The sequence below is a fragment of the Delphinapterus leucas genome, unplaced genomic scaffold (genome assembly GCF_059928025.1).
Source record: "Delphinapterus leucas isolate spDelLeu-1000000601 "Yukka" unplaced genomic scaffold, BTC_Dleu_Yukka2 spDelLeu_asBTCV2_sq25, whole genome shotgun sequence".
Classification (NCBI taxonomy): domain Eukaryota; kingdom Metazoa; phylum Chordata; class Mammalia; order Artiodactyla; family Monodontidae; genus Delphinapterus; species Delphinapterus leucas.
The window spans coordinates 12,695,393-12,718,958 of NW_028322234.1; the positions used below are offsets into that span (position 1 = coordinate 12,695,393).

Genomic DNA, 23,566 nt, shown 5'->3' on the forward strand with positions numbered 1-23,566 from the left:
AAGTGACAATCAGGAACAATCTTGTGACAATTTTGGAAGGACTGTAACATGTACAAGGCCATAAAAATCATTGTCTTTGCTTGGCATGAGGTTATGGCCATCACCATGAATGGGGTTTGGAAGAACCTTTGCCTGAAGTTTGTTCATGATTTTCATGGATTTGAAAAGGTGGATGAGTAGTCCAAAGAGGTCTTCAGCAACTTAGTGATCCTCAGGGAGAATCTGGAGCTAGATCTGCAAGAGGACAACTTCATTGAACTCTTTGCTATAAAACATGAGGAGTTTACTAATGAAGACTAATGATGGAATTGGAGGCCCAGAGAAAGGATGAAGAGAGACAAGAGGAAGAAGAAGTAACTGAAGAACCAAAGAGATTCACCATGCAGGAAGTGGCAAGGGGATTTTCTTATTTATGGAGGCACTGTTAGATTTTGAAGCACAGGACCCGAATGTAGAATGGTACACAAAGGCTGCTGCAGCTGTTCAGAATGCAGTCCAGTGCTACTATGTCATCTATGATGAAGGAAAAAGAGCTATTACCTAGACATCACTGGATCATTTTTTCAAGAGGATAGGTAGAATTGAATCCAGCAAGGAACCAGAACCTGTGCTATCAGCATCAGGCGTGAGTGAAATTGCAGCTTGCCTTCCGTCTCCTATTGCTGACGATTCTTCAACTCTACCATCTCCCACCTCCCCTCCCTCCTTCAGTCATTAATTCTTCTTGCCTGTTCACTTGACGCCAGCCCCTGTATGCCAGCTGTTGTACTGTACTACTGTACTTTTCAAGGTACTGTACTGTAAGATTAAAAATGTTTTATTTTTTGTGTTTGTTTTTTATGTATTATTTGTGTAAAAAGTATTATAAGCCTATTACAGTACAGTACTATACAACCGATTGTGTTAGTTGGGTACCTAGGCTAACTTTATTGGACTTATGAATGCGCTCTTGGAGCAGAACTCATTTATATGTAGGGGACTTACTGTATTCTGAATATGATGAATTTGGGGACATCCTGAACCTACCTTGAAACTTGGTCCTTCAGAGTTCCTGGAAGTCCCACTTTCCACATATGTAACTAGGCATTGAGATTTTACAACAGTCCATGAAGCTGTACAGGATTATTTGAAGGTTGGAGTAGATGGAACATCATTCTGGCAGAAGGATTCCATCGTTCAACTTGAAAGAAATCAACAGGGCAGAGGTGTATGAACGTAATAGAAATGGTAAAAGTCATCATCATCGTTGTAATGATGTTTCAAGTTTGACATGAGTAAGATCAATTAATGAGTCTGAACAATCTTTGCATCATCATTCATCTGTCCAACCACAGGTAAGAATCCACAATGGACGGGAACTCTATGACTGTGAGCAACATAGGAAAGACTTCAGTGAACACTGGAAAACTCAAAATGGAGGCAACACTTAACGAGCATAATGAGTATGGAAAAAGCTTCCTTACTCCACAGAAGAAAACCTCTACTGTTGAAAAGTATTCTGTGTTTAATCAGTGTGGAAAAGCCATCATCCTGACTCCAGATATTGTGGACGGGAAAACCAGCATTGGAGAGAAAGCCTTGGAATGCAGTGATGGTGAGGAAGCCTGTGTGAATCAGCCTTCCCTTCAGGCACAAGTGGTAACTCAGAATGGGGAAACACCCTGTGAACAGAAGTAACATGGGAGAGCTTCTGTTCACTCCACAAGCTGTGGTACACGTGTACGTGATCACACCACAAAAAAAAGGTTATGGGAGAAAGCAGTGTGGGATAGTCTGTAAATATCATACATCCATTAAAATTCACATGGGAACCCACACTGGAGAGAAAACCTATAAATGTAAAGAACATGGGGAGGACTTTGTTAGTGCTTATTGGCTTATGGCATATAAAATCTCATACTGGAGAAAGGCCCTTTATGTGTAAGGAATGTGGGAAAGCCTTCATTAGAGCTCCTCAACTTACTTTGCATATAAAGTCTCATACTGGAGAGGAGCCCTTTATATGTAAGGAATGTGGAAAGTCCTATAGGTATTCCTCATACTGTAAAAAATACATTCTTCTTCACACTGCAGCAACACTGTATAAATGCAGGGAATGTGAGAAGGCCTTCATTGGTTCTAGTCAGCTTAGGAAACATGCAAGATCTCATAGTGGAGAGAAGCCCTTCCCATGTGAAGAATGTGGAAAATCCTTTAGAAGTTCCTCCGACCTTAAAATTCACATTCACGTTCACACTGGAATAAAACCCTACAAATAGGAGGAATGTGGGAAAGCCTTCATTTGGAATGCAGGCCTTTCTAGACATGTACAAACTCACAGGGGAGAAAACCTAAGGATGTAAACAACATGAGAAAGCCTTCAGTTATTGCAATTCCTTTTAGATACATGAAAAACTTACCCTCTAGAAAAATCCTATAAATGAACAATATGTAGGAAAGCCTTTAATTCTCTTATTCCTTTTGTCTTGAAAGAAATTACCTTGTCCTATCGATGTCAGGCACGTAGGAAAGCCCTCAGTAGTCCTGATTCACTTGACGTGAAAAGAGCACACTGGAGAGAGGGTCTTCAAGCATAAGGAATGTGGGAAAGTCATCCATCTCACAACCCAGCCTGTTAGGGCTCACAGTGAAGCCATACTACTGCGAAACATGGTAAGCACTTTACTGTTTCCTCAGGGAAATATATATTCCTTAAATCTGGGAGATCTTGCAATGCAGAGGAACGCTACTAAGGTAAGATTTGTGGAAAACTGTACTTCTCCTGAATACTTTGATGTTGACTTGAGATCACACTGTGGAGAAGAACATTATGGATGTAAAAATATTGTAGAGTCATCATTTTTTTTTCCATTAGAATGTTACTCATCAGGAATTCCCTGGCAGTTCAGTGGTTAGGGCTCAGTGCTTTCACTGCCGGGGCCTGGATGTGATCCCTGGTCAGGGAACTAACATCCTGCAACCCATGCAGTGTGGCCAAAAGAAAAAGAGAAAAAAGAAAAAGGAATGTTATTCATCCATTGGACATGGGGTGATTTACAATTAAGAGAAATGAAATGTAGGAAATATGGGAAATGCTACCCTGAGTCTGAAATCTTAGGGTTTCTGTAAAAGGATAGTGTTCCGGTTGGTCCCAAAGATCTATTTTGAACATTTGTCATCTGGCCCTGACCTTTCCTGGGCAGTGGTACGTCTTTCTTTCTCCTCGTCGTCAGGCCAGGCCAGTCTAGTTGCTACATCTTCCAGGCCACAGCCTGGCCAAAAGTGGGCCTAGAGGATTCACAGTTAATCCTCTTTGGACCCCCTGGTTTCTCTTTGTTGGGTGGACCTGGTTAAGACATTGCGAAGACAGGGACTGCTTGACTGTGTATCGTGCTCATCAAGTCCCAATGGCTGCAGTAGAGAATATAGTACATCTCTGTAAATTCTGTAAAGATGGCCTTGGCCTCTCACATTCCTGATCCTTTCAGGGTCAGGATTAAGCATGGGATGAATAGAGAAAAAGTGAGATTTCATCTACTGATGTGAGACACCCCAATTTCCTGACCTTTGTGGGAAAACAACACCCTGACACCTGTGGAAGGCATTCAACCTCAGGCATTGCAGGGAGAGGGTAAAAGCAATGAATGTTCTCTTTCACCCCTATATCCAGCTCCAAACCCATGGGTAACAATCATATCATGTGTCTGGGTCAAGCAACCTCTGCTGTTGGTGACATGGCCTCCCTCTGGTTTTGTCATCCCATCCAAGTGCTTGACAAGTGAAAAACTCATGTGACTCTGGCTGCTCTTGTTAATGTGCGCTGCTTGACGCCATGACTGGCAGTTCCTGAAGGTGGGGTTTGGGTGCAGAGACAGACAAATGACCAGTACACCTATTCCTCCTCTTAAAGATGGGTTTATGGAGGTTCAGCTGTCCTCAGTTACTCCCCCATCTTTGTTACCACTGGGAATTACAGAAATTGAACAGGATCTGTCTGGACTTTTTTTTTTTTTTTTTTTGCAGTACACAGGCCTCTCACCGCTGCGGCCTCTCCCGCCGCAGAGCACAGGCTCTGGACGCGCAGGCCCAGCGGCCATGGCCCACGGGCCCAGCCGCTCCGCGGCATGTGGGATCCTCCCGGACCGGGGCACGAACCCGCGTCCCCTGCATCGGCAGGCAGACTCTCAACCACTGCGCCACCAGGGAAGCCCTGTCTGGACTTTTTATTGGCTCAATTCTACCAGCTGTCAGTAACGTCCTCGGTACAGGTGTACCAACCGCACCATTATTGCCACCAGAACTAACCAGTCTCTCATTTATGTGCCACCAGTGAACCCAGCTACTGCATTACCAGGTCTAATGCATTTACCAGCAGTATATGCCTAATCTCTGCACCCTCCCCAGTCTTAAGCTTCCCACACCCCACATCATGCAAGGTGTCAGCTAGCCAGAACTTGTTAACCTGTGTATGTTGCCCATCTTGCCTTCCTAGGACTCTGTCTAATAAAAACCTCATTTCAGCCTCAGATAAAACGTTACACAGTTCTCATGTTTGAGCAGCCTTGGGTTACATCATGTGTGGCCATCAGGGTGCATGACACTTTCTTTTTTTTTTTTTTTTTTGCGGTACGTGGGCCTCTCACTGTTGTGGCCTCTCCCGTTGCGGAGCACAGGCTCCGGACGCGCAGGCTCAGCGGCCATGGCTCACGGGCCCAGCCGCTCCACAGCATGTGGGATCTTCCCGGACCGGGGCACAAACCCGTGTCCCCTGCATCGACAGGCGGACTCTCAACCACTGCGCCACCAGGGAAGCCCCATGACACTTTCTTGATGACACTTTCTTGAGGCTAATCAAACCATTGTAATGATAATCCAAATCAAGCTTAAAACAAAGCCTGGACTGGAATTAACCTCTGAACCTTCATTTATACGTATTAATATATGGAGGAACGTGTCATGTTTGGTTCTTTTTTGTGTATGCATATTGCTATTTGGCCTATCTGTTGACCTCTTTAATTATTGGCAGTGACACTGAATTATCAGATTAGTCTTAACTCCCTTGGATGCAGTGTAATGGATTATATACTAGCCCTGGATGACATTCTGATTTTCTGGAATAAGACCTATATTTCCAGCAGAATTTGTTGCAGCTGCCTGAGTCTGAGACCTCATGGGTCATGTTAGAGGTTTATATGCAGGTTGGCCTCATTCTGCTGCTTCGACTCCTAGTGATAGTGTCATCAACAAGTGCTCGCTGAGATCCACGAATCAGTTTCATCCCAGCTTTTGTTCTTCAGTGGCTGACCAGATGTCATTTGCATGTGAAAATTCTCCATAAGCCAAGTTGACGTGTCAACTAGGAGTAGCTTATTGAAGACCCTCCTCCGTGCATCACTCTTGCCCCTGCTCATCATGTTGTACATGTGAATACAAGGCTCTGACCCCGTTTTTTCTCAGAATTGAGAAACGCAGTGAGGAGCTTAGAAAGACGACATCATCTCTCCCATTGAGACAACAAGCAGGCTTGGTTCCTGCTTCAAAGAAACTGAAATAAATTCCACAACCTCAGCATTGCTCTCCTGTAAGACAACCCAGTGTATGTGTAGACTCCACGTGGGCCATCTGTGTCACTCCTGAGAGACTCAGGGACAAAGGGAACCAATACAAACAGGCTAACTTTCCTTGGAGGAAGGGAATAATCAAGTCACTGGTCCAACAGTTTTGGTGATGGAGACGTGGCTTCCTGGAAGAGGCAGAACAGTAGTGGCCAGGCTGGGTGGAAAGACAGTAAAGCATCTGGAATCCAGTAATGAAAGCTCTTCCCCAGACATTTGCCCATGTTTGGGGCAAGAAGAGGGAACAAGGATCCCTGCTGTCCTACTTCTTAATGAGGCTCAACAGTAAGTGTATCAGTAGTTATATCAGTTTCCTTTTCCTTAATTTCTTAATCTTATTGTAGCATTACTTTTTATTTATTTATTTTTTTTGCGGTACGCGGACCTCTCACTGCTGTGGCCTCTCCCGTTGTGGAGCACAGGCTCCGGACGCGCAGGCTCAGCGGCCATGGCTCATTGGCCCAGCCGCTCCGCGGCATGTGGGATCTTCCTGGACCGGGGCACGAACCCGTGTCCCCTGCATCGGCAGGTGGACTCCCAACCACTGCGCCACCAGGGAAGCCCTGTAACATTACTTTTTAATTGTCTCTTTTGATATAGACATTATATGGAGTCTTAAGATGCCCAGGTATTTGAAATGCAGTCTTAAAATCCTTTTTTCCCCCTTGGTGTATTTATAATATAATGTAATTACTAATAAATTTGGGTTTGTGTCCAGCATCTTATTTTTTCCATATTTATCTCATTTTTCATCTTTCTCTGCATTGTTAGTATATTTTCATGTAAATGATTTTACTGTCGATAATTGAAATTTATATGCTCCACTAATTTTATATTAGTTTTTACCCTGAAACCTTTTAAATTAATGTCTTTCATTGAAGTCTTAATACTTTTTCCCTCGTACAAAGTGTACCGGGACTTGGGAATACAGCAATGCCCATCGTCAACTCCTCAGCAGCACACTGACCCAGAGACCCAGAAATCAGTCCACAGTTAGAAGAGCCACTAAACAGACACAGGTGGGAAAAAGAGCCAACTCCCCCTTGAGAAGTGGCAGAGCCCCACCTTCTTGGGAGAGGTTACATCTGACAGGGACTTGGATAGCCCTGTAGGGAAGTGCTCAGTACCATCAGAAACAGTGAACTGAATGCACTTTTGTGAGGTAAATTGGCCTCCTCCATAGGGGTACAGCTGTGGAGACTGCATGACTGCCCTGCTGTGGACCTAACAGTAATGACGATGGAAACGGCTGTGACTGGTCCCCAGCTTTCCTGGGTCATGAAGACTTCATGTTGGCCTTTTCTATCCCAGACGACTTTGGAGCTGGCTGTCTCCCTCAGCCCCCAGTGGTGCATCCGTTGGGTTTCCCATTGGCTTTGTACCCTGGCCTTTCTGGGACCCTGCAGTCAGTGCAGCTCTGGCCCTTTCTTCACTCTTTACCCAGACCTGCCGCTCTCACAGGCAGCTGTCTTCCTGCCTCCTTCTCTCCCTCTGACTGCCCTGTCACTTGTCTCATAAAGGGTGGCCTGTGGGTCCCTGGTGATGGGGACATTATGTAAGATGTTATTGCCCCTGAGCAGTATGTCTTTCCACATAACAGCAGAAAGTCATCTCTTTAGTACAGGAGCTTTGAGGCGAGGAGTGGGGAAGATTATTCATTAGAGTGAAGGGTGGAGCAGGGTCAGCTTGTGTTTGTGCTCCATGAGGGGAGGAGAGATCTGCACCCTGAGCTTCTGAACCAGTTCACTTGTGACCCATTGGAACACAGCGCCTTTCACCATTACGAATCACTTTCGTCAGTGGAATCAATTTCATGATTCTTATCTCAATGTTCATGGAAAAGTTAAGGGACAGGTTGGGGATATCCTTCCGCCTGAATCTATCACGTCTTGTCTCTAGAGCAAAGCCCAGAGTTCTTGGTCACGGAACATGTTTAGACAGGTACACCGTTCAGCCCATGGTGACTCTGGGGGCACCAGGCTGGAAGGCCATGTGATGCCTCAGCAGCCAGGCAGATTGGAGCCCAAATATCTACAAGGGCAGCTCCAGGAGCTACTGGGCTCCCCTCAGCTGGGAACACAGAACACTATATTGTGTGGGCTTCTTCCTTGAAGCGCTTCCTGGTGGCTGATTTGTGTCAAAGCCCACCTTCCCTCCCCAACCACCGGCTCTCAGTGATGTGTGTCCGATGCTCTCCCTGCATGACCCACTGCATTTGGCCTACCCTCTGGTGCCTGCCTGGGAACAGGGTGTTTCTGTTTCTGAATGGCTGAGGCAGCTGTGCTTGTGAGACTACAGACCTCCCTGTGCCGGCCACCTACAGGAGTGACCCTGCATGTGGAGATTTAAAAATACTGTTTTGTGGTAGGTGTTTTGTTCAGTGTTTTAGTCTTTGAAATGCCAGCTAAACAGTTTTTTTTTAATACTTTTTTACACTCTGCATCTCCCCATTTAGGGTCTGAGTTTAGTAGTTAAAAACAAACCTAGCCTTTAAAAAAGTCTGACTTTTGATTTGCAAATTGATTTAAAATGTCCATTTTAAATAAACAGCTCAGATACATAAATTTAATATTACTAAAGAAACCTCCAGTACTTTAAGGTCCTTCTTTTATGGGCAGGTATCTTTTTCTTTTTTTTTCACTCTTCACACCTTTTAGTTTATTATTTTTTTTTAAATATCTTTATTGGAGTATAATTGCTTTACGTTGTTGTGTTAGTTGCTGCTGTATAACAAAGTGAATCAACTATTCATATACATATATCCCCATATCTCCTCCCTCTTGTGTCTCCCACCCACCCTGCCTATCCCACCCCTCTAGGTGGTCACAAAGCACCGAGCTGATCTCCCTGTGCTATGCGGATGCTTCCCACTAGCTAGCTATCTTACATTTGGTAGTGTATATATGTCAGTGCTACTATCTCACTTCGTCCCAATTTACCCTTCCCCCTCCCCGTGTCCTTAAGTCCATTCTCTACATCTGCATCTTTATTCCTGTCCTGCCCCTAGGTTCTTCAGAACGATTTTTTTTTTAGATTCCATATATATGTGTTAGCATACGGTATTTGTTTTTCTCTTCCTGACTCACTTCACTCTGTATGACAGATTCTAGGTCCATCCACCTCACTACAAGTAACTCAGTTTCGTTTCTTTTTATGACTGAGTAATATTCCATTGTATATATGTGCATCATCTTCTTTATCCATTCATCTGTTGATGGACACTTAGGTTGCTTCCATGTCCTGGCTATTGTAAATAGAGCTGCAATGAACATTGTGGTACATGACTCTTTTTGAGTTATGGTTTTCTCGGGGTATATGCCCAGTAGTGGGATTGCTGGGTCACATGGTAGTTCTATTTTTAGTTTTCTTAAGGAGCCTCCATACTGTTCTCCATAGTGGCTGTATCAATTTACATTCCCACCAATAGTGCAAGAGGTTTCCCTTTTCTCCACACCCTCTCCAGCATTTATTGTTTGTAGATTCTTTGATGATGGCCATTCTGACCGCTGTGAGGCGATACCTCATTGTAGTTTTGATTTGCATTTCTCTAATGATTAGTGATGTTGAGCATCCTTTCATGTGTTTGTTGGCAATCTGTATATCTTCTTTGGAGAAATGTCTATTTAGTTCTTTTGTCCATTTTTGGATTGGATTGTTTGATTTTTTTGATATTGAGCTGTATGAGTTGCTTGTATATTTTGGAGATTAATCCTTTGTCAGTTGTTTCATTTGCAAATATTTTCTCTTTGGGCTGGTATCTTACACAGCTGGGTCTCTAAGAGAGGCACTGCCAACCAAACTGGTTTTAAATTTCTTTTCCCGCAGATCTGTGGTTTTTGGAGGATCCATTAAATACTTCTACTGCTAATCCTGCACTCACAATCTTCTACTGTCCTAAAATACACATCATGTAAAATTTACTAAACTATTTTAAGTGTGCAGTTCAGTGGCATTAAGCACACTCTTATTGTTATGCAGCCATTGCCACCATCCATCTCCAGATGTTTTTCATCATCCCAAATTGATACTTGGTACTTATTAATCAATAACTTCCTGTTGCCCCTTGCTCTAGTCCTGGTAACCACCACTGTGCTTTCTATCTTGGGCTCTATGAAATAGACTCCTCTGGTTACCTTATGTATGTGGAACCATGTACTACAATTGTTCCTTGAACAGCATGGGTTTGAAATGCGCAGGTCCACTTATACTTGGATGTTTCCTCAATAAATAGTATGGTACTACATGATCCACAGTTGGTTGAATCTGTGGTTGCAGAACCACGGATTCAGATGGCTGACTCTTGGACTTGAACATCCCTAGATTTTGTTGTCCGCAGCAGGTCCTAGAAGTAGTCCCCTGTGGATACTGATGGATGGCTTATTTGGCTTTTTGTATTTTGCTTATTTCACATAGTAGAATACCTTCAAGTTTCATCCATGGTGTTTCATGTGACAGAATATTTCTTTTTAAGGTTAAATAATACTCCATTGGATATGTATACCACATTTTGTTTACCCAGTCATCCATTAATGGACACTTCGGGGGCTTCCATCTTTTGGCTACTGTGAATAATGCTGCTGTGAACATGAATGTGGATAGAACTACCAAGTTCTTTCAATTCTGGGTGAAACTCAGGAAATTGCTGGATACTACGCTAGGTCTCTATGTATCCTCGTTCACTTTTAAATCCTACCTTATCTTGACAGGTATGTTATTCATAGGGATATTTGGAAAAAGTACAAAATGGGAGCTTTTGACATACAGAAATTCTGTCAGTTGTGTGTAAAGATGTAGTGTAAGAGCGTCTAGAGCACTAGAGCACTGTATGTTTTTGTTTTCTGCATTTGCCTCTAGATGGGTATCTATTATATCCCATGGTGGACTGTGTATTACATCAAGCAACCTAAGAGCCAGTGATTTTGCTATATCTAGGTCTCCTTTACCAATCTTGGGAAGAATCTCAGTTGTGTGTTAGTCACAAGTCCCTGGGTTCCCTCAGTGAACAAGGCTCTATGCAAGGTAACCAAAAGACACAAAAAAAGCCATAATGCGCAAAAACTCTCCAAAAGAAAGTAGATCCTAATGCCAGATGATGTAGATTTATTTTTCCTGTTTTTTGAATTTTTGACCACACTGTGTGGCTTGTGGCATCTTAGTTCCCCAACCAGGGATTGAACCCGGGCCCTCAGCAGTGAAAGCTCTCAGTCCTAACCACTGGATGGCCAGGGAATTCCCAAGACAATGTAGACTTTGAAGCATTTCTACAGATAGAGTTAGTCAGATAAAAGATTCCAGTTCTTCAAGATAGGAAAAGTTGAGATGTGTCTCCACTAAATATTTTTGTAAAATATATAAAGGAATGTTTGAGAGAAATAAAAGGATGAAGAGACAGTACAGAGTTCCACAGGGGGACTTAAAATCTTTCTCCCAGAATGTTTCTCCAAACAATAGAGGAAAAACAGGACATATATATGAGAACAATGAGTAAATGCCTAATATCTGTGTACCGAATACTGTATCTAGTAACTGTTAGAAATCGGAAAGTGCTTGTCTGGGGATGAAGGTGAGGGGATAGACTAGAACAGGCAGGAGGGCTTTGGGAGAAGATAATTACGTTCTATACCTTGCTTCCTCTGGTGATTATGCAAGTATATGCAGTTTTCAGAAGTCATTCCCAGAATGCTTACGTGTACATTTCATTGTACACTAATTGTATCTCAGTGGGAAAAGAATGTAAACATCCTATGCAGTCACCAGGAAAATAGGTCTCTGGGCCTGTGCAGTACAAGGTTTCCTAGTTTGAGGAATGTGGCATTAAGTAGAATCTCTACTAGGAAATAGGTGATTTTTACCCGTGACCCTATGTTACTTCAGGGTTAACAACAAAAAAAATTGGTAAACAAAAGACATATGATGCTGCCTAGGACATGTAAAATCTCTCCACAAGAAAGCAGATCCTAATGCCAGACAACATAGACTTGATGTATATGGTTTCAGGCTTCAGGCTTCTCATTTCTGCAGTTATCGAGATGGTAATTTGGTTCGTGGATAGAAATTGGAACTTTCTGCCTTTGTCATTCGAATACTATTGTGGAGATGACCATTTAGGCTGCTCTTCTGTATTTTATTTATTAAAGACTGTGATTGAGTTTATTTTATTTTTTAAATTAATTTTTATTGGAGTATAGTTGATTTACAATGTTGTTATTTTCTGCTCTACAGCAAAGTGAATCAGTTATTCCTATACATATATCCACTCTTTTTTAGATTCTTTTCCCATATAGGTCATTACAGAGTATTGAGTAGACTTTCCTGTGCTATATAGTAGGTCCTTATTAGTTAGCTATTTTATATATAGTAGTGTGTATATGTCAATTCCAATCTCCCAATTTATCTCTTCCCCACTTCCCCCTTGGTAACCATACTTTGTTTTCTACATCTGTGACTCTATTTCTGTTTTGTAAGTAAGTTCACTTGTACCATTTTTTTAGATTCCACATATAAGCGATATCATATGATATTTGTTTTTCTCTGTCTGACTTACTTCACTCAGTATGACAGTCTCTAGGTTCATCTATGTTGCTGCACATGGCATTATTTCATTTTTCTTTATGGCTGAGTAATATTTCACTGTATATATGTACCACATCTTCTTTATCCATTCATCTGTCAGTGAACATTTAGGTTGCTTTCATGTCCTGGCTATTGTAAATAGTGCTGCAGTGAACATTGGGGTGCATGTATCTTTTCGAATTATGGTTTTCTCTGGATATATGCCCAGGAATGGGATTGATGGATCATATGGTAGTTCTATTTTTAGTTTTTTAAGGAACCCCCATACTTTTCTACATAGTGGCTGTACCAATTTACATTCCCATCAACAGTGTAGGAAGCTTCCCTTTTCTCCACACCTTCTCCAGCGTTTATTGTTTGTAGATTTAAATTTTAATTTTATTTTTTATACAGCAGATTCTTATTAGTTATCTATTTTATACATATTTGTGTATACATGTCAATCCCAATCTCCCAATTCATCCCACCACCACCCCCCACCACTTTCCCCCCTTGGTGTCCATACGTTTGTTCTCTACATCTGTGTCTCTATTTCTGCCCTGCAAACAGGTTCATCTGTACCATTTTTCTAGGTTCCACATATATGCATTAATATACGGTATTTGTTTTTCTCTTTCTGACTTACTTCAGTCTTTATGACAGTCTCTAGATCCATCCACATCTCTACAAATGACCCAATTTCGTTCCTTTTTATGGCTAATACTCTATTGTATATATGTACCACATCTTCTTTATCCATTCGTCTGTTGATGGGCATTTAGGTTGCTTCCATGACCTGGCTATTGTAAATAGTGCTGCAATGAACATTGGGGTGCATGTGTCTTTTTGAATTATGGTTTTCTCTGGGTATATGCCCAGTAGTGGGATTGCTGGGTCATATGGTAATTCTATTTTTAGTTTTTTAAGGAACCTCCATACTGTTCTCCATAGTGGCTGTACCAATTTACATTCCCACCAACAGTGCAAGAGGGTTCCCTTTTCTCCACACCCTCTCCAGCATTTGTTGTTTGTAGATTTTCTGATGATGCCCATTTTAACTTGTGTGAGGTGATACCTCATTGTAGTTTTGATTTGCATTTCTCTAATAATTAGTGATGTTGAACAGCTTTTCCTGTGCTTCTTGGCCATCTGTATGTCCACTTTGGATAAATGTCTATTTAGGTCTTCTGCTCATTTTTTGATTGGGTTGTTGTTTTTTTTAAATATTGAGCTGCAATATGTATATGTATAACTGATCCACTTTGTTATAAAGCAGAAACTAACACACCATTGTAAAGCAATTATACTCCAATAAAGAAGTTAAAAAAATATTGATCTGCATGAGCTGTTTATATATTTTGGAGATTAATCCTTTGTCGGTTGATTCATTTGCAAATATTTTCTCCCATTCTGAGGGTTGTCTTTTTGTCTTGTTTGTAGTTTCCTTTGCTTTGCAAAAGGTTTTAAGTTTCATTAGGTCCCATTTGTTTATTTTTGTTTTTATTTCCATTACTCTAGGAGGTGGATCAAAAATGTTCTTGCTGTGATTTACATCAGAGTGTTCTTCCTATGTTTTCATCTAAGAGTTTTATAGTGTCTGATCTTACCTTTAGGTTTCTAATCCATTTTGAGTTTATTTTTGTGTGTGTTAGGGAGTGTTCTAATTTCATTCTTTTACATGTAGCTGTCCAGTTTTCCCAGCAGCACTTATTGAAGAGGCTGTCTTTTCTCCATTTTATATTCTTGCCTCCTTTAGCAAAGATAAGGTGACCATAGGTGCATGGGTTTATCTCTGGGCTTTCTATCCTGTTCCATTGACCTGTATTTCTGTTTTTGCGCCAGTACCCTATTGTCTTGATTACTGTAGCTTTGTAGTATAGTCTGAAGTCACGAGTCTGATTCCTTCTGCTCCATTTTTTTCCCTCAAGACTGCTTTGGCTATTTGGGGTCTTTTGTGTCTCCATACAAATTTTAAGACTTTTTGTTCTAGTTCTGTAAAAAATGCCACTGGTAATTTGATAGGGATTGCATTGAATCTGTAGATTACTTTGGGTAGTATAGTCATTTTCACAATATTGATTCTTCCAATCCAAGAACATGGTGTATCTCTCCATCTGTTTGTATCATCTTTGATTTCTTTCATCAGTGTCTTATAGTTTTCTGAGTACAGGTCTTTTAACTCCTCAGGTAGGTTTATTCCTAGGTATTTTATTCTTTTTGCTGCACTGGTGAATGGGATTGTTTCCTTAAGTTCTCTTTCTGATCTTTTGTTGTTAGTGTATAGGAATGCAAGAGATTTCTGTGCATTAATTTTGTATCCTGCAACTTTACCAAATTCATTGATTAGCTCTAGTAGTTTACTGGTGGCATCTTTAGGATTCTCTATAGTATCAAGTCATCTGCAATCTTGTTTGTAGATTTTTTTGATGATGGCCATTCTGACCTGTGTGAGGTGATACCTCATTGTAGTTTTGATATGCATTTCTCTAAAAATTAGTGATGTTGAGCATCTTTACATTTGCTTTTTGGCCATCTGTATATCTTCTTTAGGGAAATGTCTACTTAGATCTGCCTATTTTTTCATTGTGTTTCTGTGATTATTTTAAACATTTAGAGTTGACCTTTAAACCACAGAAGGTTAAAAGATATCAAATAAGGAAATCTGAGGGATAAATGAATAAAAAATAAAAGCAAAACAAAAGAACTAATAAATAATACCCAAAGGTAGTTCTCTGAGCAGATTCACATTGAGGAGACCCATTAAATACACAGACATTGGAGAACATCTGACTTGGCATTTGCCCTCCGCAAAGATGAGAGGGAGAGAGCAGACCTGTTTCAATTGAATTTTCCCAACTAAGATTTTCTTCAGGTTTCACAGTAGTTAAGATTTATTCAGAGCTGTTTTTGCAGGGAAATCTTGACATTGTATTTCTAATCTTTTTTGGTTAAAGGTGTAATAGTCCATATTTACTTTCCTGTTCTGCCTTTATCTGCCCCAGAATATTTATGCCACTGTGGGTGTGTATGTAGGACCTTATTTTCTTGCCTCCTTCATTTCCCTCATATCACTTTTGAAGTGATATATTAATCATTACTTTTTAATCTACCTCCTACATCATATGGGATCGTCTAGGCCTCATACATTTTTTGTATACCTTGCTCATGTCTTCTCAGTTCCTAGCACAGGGACATAACTTAATTATTTGCTGAGAGATTAAAGGAGAATGCCAGAGGGAAGAACTTAAAAGGAGATACAGGCCTCCAGGCTTCTCCAAGCTCCTTCATGGGAACATCAACTGGGTCAACTGAATAAAATATTTCATTCTTTTTCTCTTCATAATGCCCAGCAGCAGTTTATACTGTGTAAGCCATATATAGACTTTAAATTTTTTCTATAACCACAATAAACCAAAAAGAAATGAGATCTTTTTCTTTTTTTTTTGGCTGTGATGAGTCTTTGTTGCTGTGCGCAGGCTTTCCCTAGTTGTGGTGAGCGGGGGCTACTCTTCGTTGTGGTGCGCGGGCTTCTCATTGTGGTGGCTTCTCTTGTTGCAGAGCACGGGCTTCAGTAGTTGTGGCACGTGGGCTCAGTAGTTATGGCTTGCGGGCTCTAGAGTGTAGGCTCAGTAGTTGTGGCGCACGGGCTTAGTTGCTCTGTGGCATGTGGGAGCTTCCCGGACCAGGGCTTGAACTCGTGTCCCCTACATTGGCAGGTGGATTCTTAACCACTACGCTGCCAGGGAAGCCCCTGAGATCATTTTTAATAAATTTTATTTAACCCAAGATATCCAAAACCTTTCAACATAGTAAGTGGTAGTGGAGCTATTTAAATCCTTCATATGGAGTATTCAAAATTCACCGGATATTATATATTCATCAGATGTAACTGATTTGTGTTTAGATCTCAAAAAATTACAGTTGAAAGGATAGCTTCCAATACCCAAAATATTTGCAATAATTGTCTGCATACAGGTGTGAGGCCAGGTGCTCCGGAGCCCTGGGTGTGGATTTAGCCTCGGACTCCGGTGTCCTGAGTAGTCATCACATGGCCTCCAGACCTTCCCTCTGACCCAGAGTGCCAAGAGTCACCACAGGATGAATACAGCACATCAGTGAAGGGTGTGTGTGTCTGAACACGTTTACTGACCAACTGGAAATATCAAAATATCCGTGGATAAGCAAAATGTGGCACAGTCATACAGTTGAATACTATTCTACAATTATACGGAACAAAATACTGATGTGTGTTTTTCACATGGATAACTATGAAAAATCATTCTGCTAAGTGAAAGAAGCCAGATACAAAAGATCATCTATTGTATGATTCCATTTATGTAAAAGAGCTAGAAAAGGCCAGTTTATAGACAGAAGCAAATAAGTGGTTGCCTAGGACTGAGGTGGCAGTTGATGTTACCTGCAAATGGGCACAGGGGAACTTTCTAGGGTGATAGAAATGTTCTAAAACTGGATTGTGGTGATGATTGCATAAGTAAAAATTTATCAAAACTATTGCCCTTATGCTTTAAATGGCTGAATTTCATGATACATAAATTATCCCTCAATAAAGCTATTACATAAATTTTTTAAAGTTTTATTCTGGACTCACGCAAGGTGAATTGAAAAGTTCTACCTTGGTTTTCAGCATGCGTTATTACACACCGATATTATTATGGTTACCACTCTGAATTGCAACATGTTTACCTCTTTGGTCCCCAGTTTTGTTCATATGAAGTAGGCAATAAAAACACTATGGATTAAACTTAGTGGAATCAAATTGAATTAAAGCCACACTGTATATCTTTCTCCCAAGGGGGGAAAGCGGGGGGTGGCTGTGGGATGAATTGGGAGATTGGGATTGACATATATACACTAATATGCATAAAATAGATAACTAATGAGAACCTGCTGCAGAAAAAAATAAATTAAATTTAAAAAACCCACTATGGATTAAACTTAGTGGAATCAAATTCAATTAAAGCCCCACTGAATGTTTTTCCTTACTAATAAATTACGATTTTCCAGTAATTTGAAGATCTTACTATATACCCAGTATTTGTTTTGTGTTTGTTTTTGTCATTTTTGCCCCCAGAGTCCTTAGTTCCATTCATGGTATTGTTTGGATATTCTTAATAGTCTTCATTACGTGTCTCAGCTTTGGTTCCTCGGAAGCAGGTGCCGAATCAAGGATTTATGTCGAAGCACATTATTGGAAGGAGCAAGGACCATGGAACATAGGTTAGAGAAAAGGGAAGTGATACAGGGCAGAAAACACATCCAATAAACCTCATCTTAAGTTAGCTTGCTCACGAGTGAGCAGAGTTTTCATCCTGTAGGGAAATTCTGGAAAATGGCACAAAATCCAAACTTCAGAATGATCCCAGCTAAGGGGTGAAGAAGACGGTATACCCCACACCTGTCCATCAAGAACTGTCCCTCGTGGGGCATAATTCTCTGTCAGGTCTGCCGTCACACATTGGGAAAAGTAGGTTCTACCTGGTGCTGACAGTGGCAGTCAGGCTGCTGTGCAGTGGGGATGGTGAAGGTATCCCAGGGAATGTAGGAGAAATGCTGACAGCTTCTACCACTCCACCCTTTGCTGCAGACTCAATTCTATCAATATTCTTCTCAAAAAGTGGACTAAGTTCTGAAAACACTCCACAGGTGTGTGATTACCACTCCTGCTGGCACCTCCAAAGAGTGCCCTCCCCCCAAATAAGCCACAAGAGAAAACAAGTTTTATTCTATTGCATTCATTATTAGATGTTTTAGGATATTGGGGTGTATCTTAAAACTGCAATGATAGCAAATAAAGGTCCAGCAAAACAAAAGAAAGAGGAAAGGAAGGGAGGGAGGGGGAGGGAGGGAGAAAGAAAGAAGGCAAAGAATGAAGCAATATCTCATAATTATTCTATGCTATATACTTCTATGAATCGTGAAAAAACTAACTCAAAACTAGATTCACACTCTTGAAGCTGAAAATCTGTTTTCAGGAAAATGTTGGATAGCAAAGTTAGGAATGTGGGTATAGTGTTAGGTTTTCAGGGTAGACTTCATTCCATTCCCAATCTGTTTGAAAAATGAGATAAATGAGAGAAAACACCTTTTGAAATTTTGTCAAGATAACATAAAACGTACACAGAACAAGAACAGCCTTGGTATGTGAAGCACTTTGGTTATGACTGTTGTGTGAGTTTCATTCCATTTCTTCCAGAGAAAAGCAAACACACAAAAAAATTAACGTGAAGAACATGAACATTTGAGAGGAAAATTCGGGGGGAAACCATGCCATACGTGGTATAAGTGCTTCAAACCTAATGTTGGAAATCGCCAGAATGGCTGTAAGAAACCCAGCCCAAGATGGAAATGTATGGGCTCCAAATAGGAAGCAAAAGTCAAAAGAAATTACTGAGGAGGGTGTTGAGCAGGAACTAATACAAACACAAATAAAAGCAAAGTAATAGGTGCTTTGAGAATGGAAGAAATGAAGCTTGTCTTTTAAGGGAAAAGAAAATCAGGAGATATAAATTCACAAAATTTGTTTTTGCAGCCCACAGTGTCCACTTAGTTCTGAGGCCAGTGGCCCCTCACAGACAAGTGGTACCTAAACCAAGGAGCCTTCCCAGGGCCCCCTTCACATCCTTGTTCCTCAGGCTGTAGGAACACGGTGAGCACGGTGTACGTCACTGAGGCGATGGAGCTTCTCTGGGGAGGATGGGTCACAGCAGAAGTGACAGATCCCCACGCCTGTCCCATAGAACAAGGAAACCACAGAGAGGTGAGACCCACAGGTGGAAAATGCTTTATATTTTCCCGCTGCAGAGGAGATTCTCATTAAAGAGGAGACAATTCGAGAGTAAGAGAAGAGGATTCCAATGAGGGCAAACACACCCAGCAGGGCAGTGGCCACAAACAAGAAGATGTTATTGATGAGGATGTCAGAGCAGGCCACCTTGAGAATCTGAGCCAGTTCACAGAAGAAATGTGGAATTTCAGTGCAGTACAGAAGTTCAGCCGCCTCAACAGTAGAATATGAATCAGGGGAACCCAGAAAATGATGAGCCAACACATCAGAACCAGGAGGCCACAGAAGCGGGGGTTCATGATGACCATGTAGTGCAGAGGATGGCAGATGGCCACAAACTGGTCATAGGCCATCACAGTCAGGAGAAAACTATCCATTACAGTAAAAATCAAAAAAAAAATACACCTGAGTGAGGCACCCTATGTAGGAGATGCCTTTGCTCTGTGTCTGGATGTTCACTAGCATCCTTGGGACAGTGGTGGAAATGAAACAGATGTCAACAAAGGACAGGTTGGCAAGGAAGAAGTACATGCGGTTGTGGAGGTGGGGGTCTGAGTTGACGGCCAGGATGATGAGCAGGTTCCCCAGCACAGCGACCAGGTACATGGACAGGAACACTCCAAAGAGGAGGGGCTGCAGGTCAGGATCGTCTGAGAGGCCCAGGAGGAGGAACTGTGATACTCCTGTATGGTTTCCTGCTCCCATGTCGCTGGTGCGTCTGCTGGGGAAGGAGGCAAAAGCAACATTCAATGAACAGCCAAATGGCACCTCAGCTAGTCATCACTTACGATTCCACCTTTAGGTCGATATCCTTCACCCTCTATTAGTCCTTCCAATGACAGTGATTCACTCAGCCAAATGGTAGACCATTTCCCTTTTAAATATATTTATTTAGCTGTTTTAAAATATAGCAGAAAAAATATTTTTATCTCCTACTCACTGGTTCTTTTTTTTTTTTTTGCGGTACGCGGGCCTCTCACTGTTGTGGCCTCTCCCGTTGTGGAGCACAGGCTCCGGACGCGCAGGCTCCAGACACGCAGGCTCAGCAGCCATGGCTCACGGGCCTAGCCGCTCCGCGGCATGTGGGAATCTTCCCAGACCCGGGCACGAACCCGTGTCCCCTGCATTGGCAGGCGGACTCTCAACCACTGCGCCACCAGGGAAGCGCCCAAAGTCAGATTTTTAAAAAAGCCTAGTTTTTTTTTTTTTAAACTACTAAACTCAGACCCCAAATGGAGAAATGTAGAGTGTAAAAAAAGTGCATATAAAAACACAAACTGTTTAGCTGGCATTTCAAAGACTAAAACACTGAACAAAACACCTAACACAAAACAGTATTTTTATTTTTTATTATTATTATTATTTATTATTTTTTTTGCAGTACGCGGGCCTCTCACTGTTGTGGCCTCTCCCGTTGTGGAGCACAGGCTCCGGACGCGCAGGCTCAGCGGCCATGGCTCACGGGCCCAGCCGCTCTGCGGCATGTGGGATCTTCCCGGACCAGGGCACGAACCCGTGTCCCCTGCATTGGCAGGCAGACTCTCAACCACTGCGCCACCAGGGAAACCCCAAAACAGTATTTTTAAATGCCCACATGCAGGGTCACTCCTGTAGGTGGCCGGCACAGGGAGGTCTGTAGCCTCACAAGCACAGCTGCCTCAGCCATTCAGAAACAGAAACACCCTGTTCCCAGGCAGGCACCAGAGGGTAGGCCAAATGCAGTGGGTCATGCAGGGAGAGCATCGGACACACATCACTGAGAGCCGGTGGTTGGGGAGGGAAGGTGGGCTTTGACACAAATCAGCCACCAGGAAGTGCTTCAAGGAAGAAGCCCACACAATATAGTGTTCTGTGTTCCCAGCTGAGGGGAGCCCAGTAGCTCCTGGAGCTGCCCTTGTAGATATTTGGGCTCCAATCTGCCTGGCTGCTGAGGCATCACATGGCCTTCCAGGCCAGCGCAGGGGCCTGGTGCCCAGAGTCACCATGGGCTGAACGGTGTACCTGTCTAAACATGTTCCGTGACCAAGAACTCTGGGCTTTGCTCTAGAGACAAGACGTGATAGATTCAGGCGGAAGGGTATCCCTAACCTGTCCCTTAACTTTTCCATGAACATTGAGATAAGAATCATGAAATTGATTCCACTGACGAAAGTGATTCGTAATGGTGAAAGGCGCTGTGTTCCAATGGGTCACAAGTGAACTGGTTCAGAAGCTCAGGGTGCAGATCTCTCCTCCCCTCATGGAGCACAAACACAAGCTGACCCTGCTCCACCCTTCACTCTAATGAATAATCTTCCCCACTCCTCGCCTCAAAGCTCCTGTACTAAAGAGATGACTTTCTGCTGTTATGTGGAAAGACATACTGCTCAGGGGCAATAACATCTTACATAATGTCCCCATCACCAGGGACCCACAGGCCACCCTTTATGAGACAAGTGACAGGGCAGTCAGAGGGAGAGAAGGAGGCAGGAAGACAGCTGCCTGTGAGAGCGGCAGGTCTGGGTAAAGAGTGAAGAAAGGGCCAGAGCTGCACTGACTGCAGGGTCCCAGAAAGGCCAGGGTACAAAGCCAATGGGAAACCCAACGGATGCACCACTGGGGGCTGAGGGAGACAGCCAGCTCCAAAGTCGTCTGGGATAGAAAAGGCCAACATGAAGTACCCAGGAAAGCTGGGGAACAGTCACAGCCATTCCCATCATCATTACTGTTTGGCCACAGCAGGGCAATCATGCAGTCAGTCTCCACAGCTGTGTCCCCTTATGGTGGTGGTCAGTTTACCTCATGATAGTGCACTAATTTCACTGTTTCTGATGATACTGAGCACTTCCCCACTGGGGTATCCATTCCCTGTCAAACATAACCACTCATAAGACAGGGGCGGCTCTGCCACTTCTCTGGGGGGACTTCGTTCTTTTTGTCACCTGGGCCTGTTTTGTGGCTCTTCTGACTACAGACTGATTTCTGGGTCTCTGGGTCAGTGTGTTGTTGAGGAGTTGACAATGGGCTTTGCAGTATTCACAAGTCCCAGTACACTTTGTACAAGGGAAACGGTATTAAGACGTCAGTGAGGGCTTCCCTGGTGGCGCAGTGGTTGAGAGTCCACCTGCTGATGCAGGGGACACGGGTTTGTGCCCCATTCCGGGAAGATCCCACATGCCGCGGAGTGGCTGGGCCCGTGAGCCATGGCCTGTGAGCCATGGCCGCTGAGCCTGCACATCCAGAGCCTGCGCGTCCGGAGCCTGTGCTCCGCAACGGGAGAGGCCACAACAGTGAGAGGCCCATGAACCACACACACACACAAAAGACTTCAATGAATTAAAAAAAAAAAAGACTTCAACGAAAGACGTTAATTTAAAAGGTTTCAGGGTAGCAACTAAAGGAAAAGTAGTGGGGCATATAAATTTCAATCGTCGACAGTTAAATCATCTGCATGAAAATACACTAACAATGCAGAGAAAGATGGAAAATGAGATAAATATGGAAAAAATAAGATACACACAAACCCAAGTTTATTAGTAATTTATTATATTATACAGTAAATGCTCCAAGTAAAAGAAAAGGATTTTAAGATTGGATAGCAAAAACGTAGGTATTTTTAAAGTCCACATAATGCCTGTGTATAAAGTGACATTAAAAAATTAAGCATAGGGCTTCCCTGGTGGTGCAGTGGTTGAGAATCTGCCTGCTAATGCAGGGGACACGGGTTCGAGCCCTGGTCTGGGAGGATCCCACATGCCGTGGAGCAACTAGGCCCGTGAGCCACAACTACTGATCCTGCGCATCTGGAGCCTGTGCTCCGCAACAATAGAGGCCGCAATAGTGAGAGGCCCGCGCACCGCAATGAAGAGTGGCCCCTGCTTGCCACAACTAGAGAAAGCCCTCGCACAGAAACAAAGACCCAACACAACAAAAATTAATTAATAAATAAACTCCTACCCCCAACATCTTCTTTAAAAAAAAAAAAAATTAAGCATAGGACTTCCCTGGTGGTGCAGTGGTTAAGAATCCGCCTGCCAATGCAGGGGACATGGGTTTGATCCCTGGTCCGGGAAGATCCCACATGCCCTGGAGCAACTAACCCCTCAAGCCACAACTACTGAGCCCATGTGCAACAACAACTGAAGCCTGTAGAGTCTAGGGCCTGGGTGCTGCAACTACCAAGGTGGTGTGCTGCAACTACTGAAGTCCATGGGCCTAAGGCCCATGCTCCGCAACAAGAGAAGCCACTGCAATGAAAAGCCCGCACACAGCAACGAAGAGTAGCCCCCACTTGCTGCAAATAGAGAAAGCCTGAGCGCAGCAACGAAGACCCAATGCAGCCAAAAAATAAATTAAAAATTAAAAAAAATTAAAGGTATTATAAGATTGAGAAATTAAGGAAATGCAAACTGATATAACTACTGATACACTTACTGTTGAGCCTCATTAAGGAGTAGGACAGCAGGGATCCTTGTTTCCTCTTCTTGCCCCAAACATGGGCAAATGTCTGGGGAAGAGCTTTCATTACTGGATTCCAGATGCTTTACTGTCTTTCCACCCAGCTTGGCCACTACTGTTCTGCCTCTTCCAGGAAGCCACGTCTCCATCACCAAAACTGTTGGACCAGTGACTTGAT

General features: G+C 42.8%; 2 protein-coding genes across 2 annotated transcripts; one reads left to right on the top strand and one right to left on the bottom strand.

The window, feature by feature from the left end:
* The first annotated feature begins 773 nt into the window (after positions 1-773).
* LOC111166144 (zinc finger protein 426-like) lies at positions 774-7,865 on the top strand. Its single transcript, XM_089905503.1, has 2 exons — positions 774-1,594; positions 2,473-7,865. Exons 1-2 carry the CDS (start codon positions 1,348-1,350, stop codon positions 2,574-2,576), a joined length of 351 nt encoding a protein of 116 aa, XP_089761629.1. The 5' UTR covers positions 774-1,347; the 3' UTR covers positions 2,577-7,865.
* LOC149744081 (olfactory receptor 7D4-like) lies at positions 4,581-23,544 on the bottom strand. The gene is given in 6 exon segments (XM_089905501.1): positions 4,581-18,818; positions 18,820-18,882; positions 18,884-19,145; positions 19,148-19,349; positions 19,351-19,672; positions 23,365-23,544. Coding segments are annotated over 6 exon segments (1,107 nt in total). The 5' UTR covers positions 23,538-23,544; the 3' UTR covers positions 4,581-18,733.
* Between the last annotated feature and the right edge of the window lie 22 nt (positions 23,545-23,566).

Excerpts from the sequence above, each read along its gene's own strand:
- LOC111166144 (XM_089905503.1), top strand. The coding sequence starts at position 1,348 with ATGGACGGGAACTCTATGACTGTGAGCAACATAGGAAAGACTTCAGTG. Across the intron at positions 1,595-2,472 it reads AGCCTTGGAATGCAGTGATG|AAATTACCTTGTCCTATCGA; the intron begins GTGAGGAAGCCT and ends TTGTCTTGAAAG.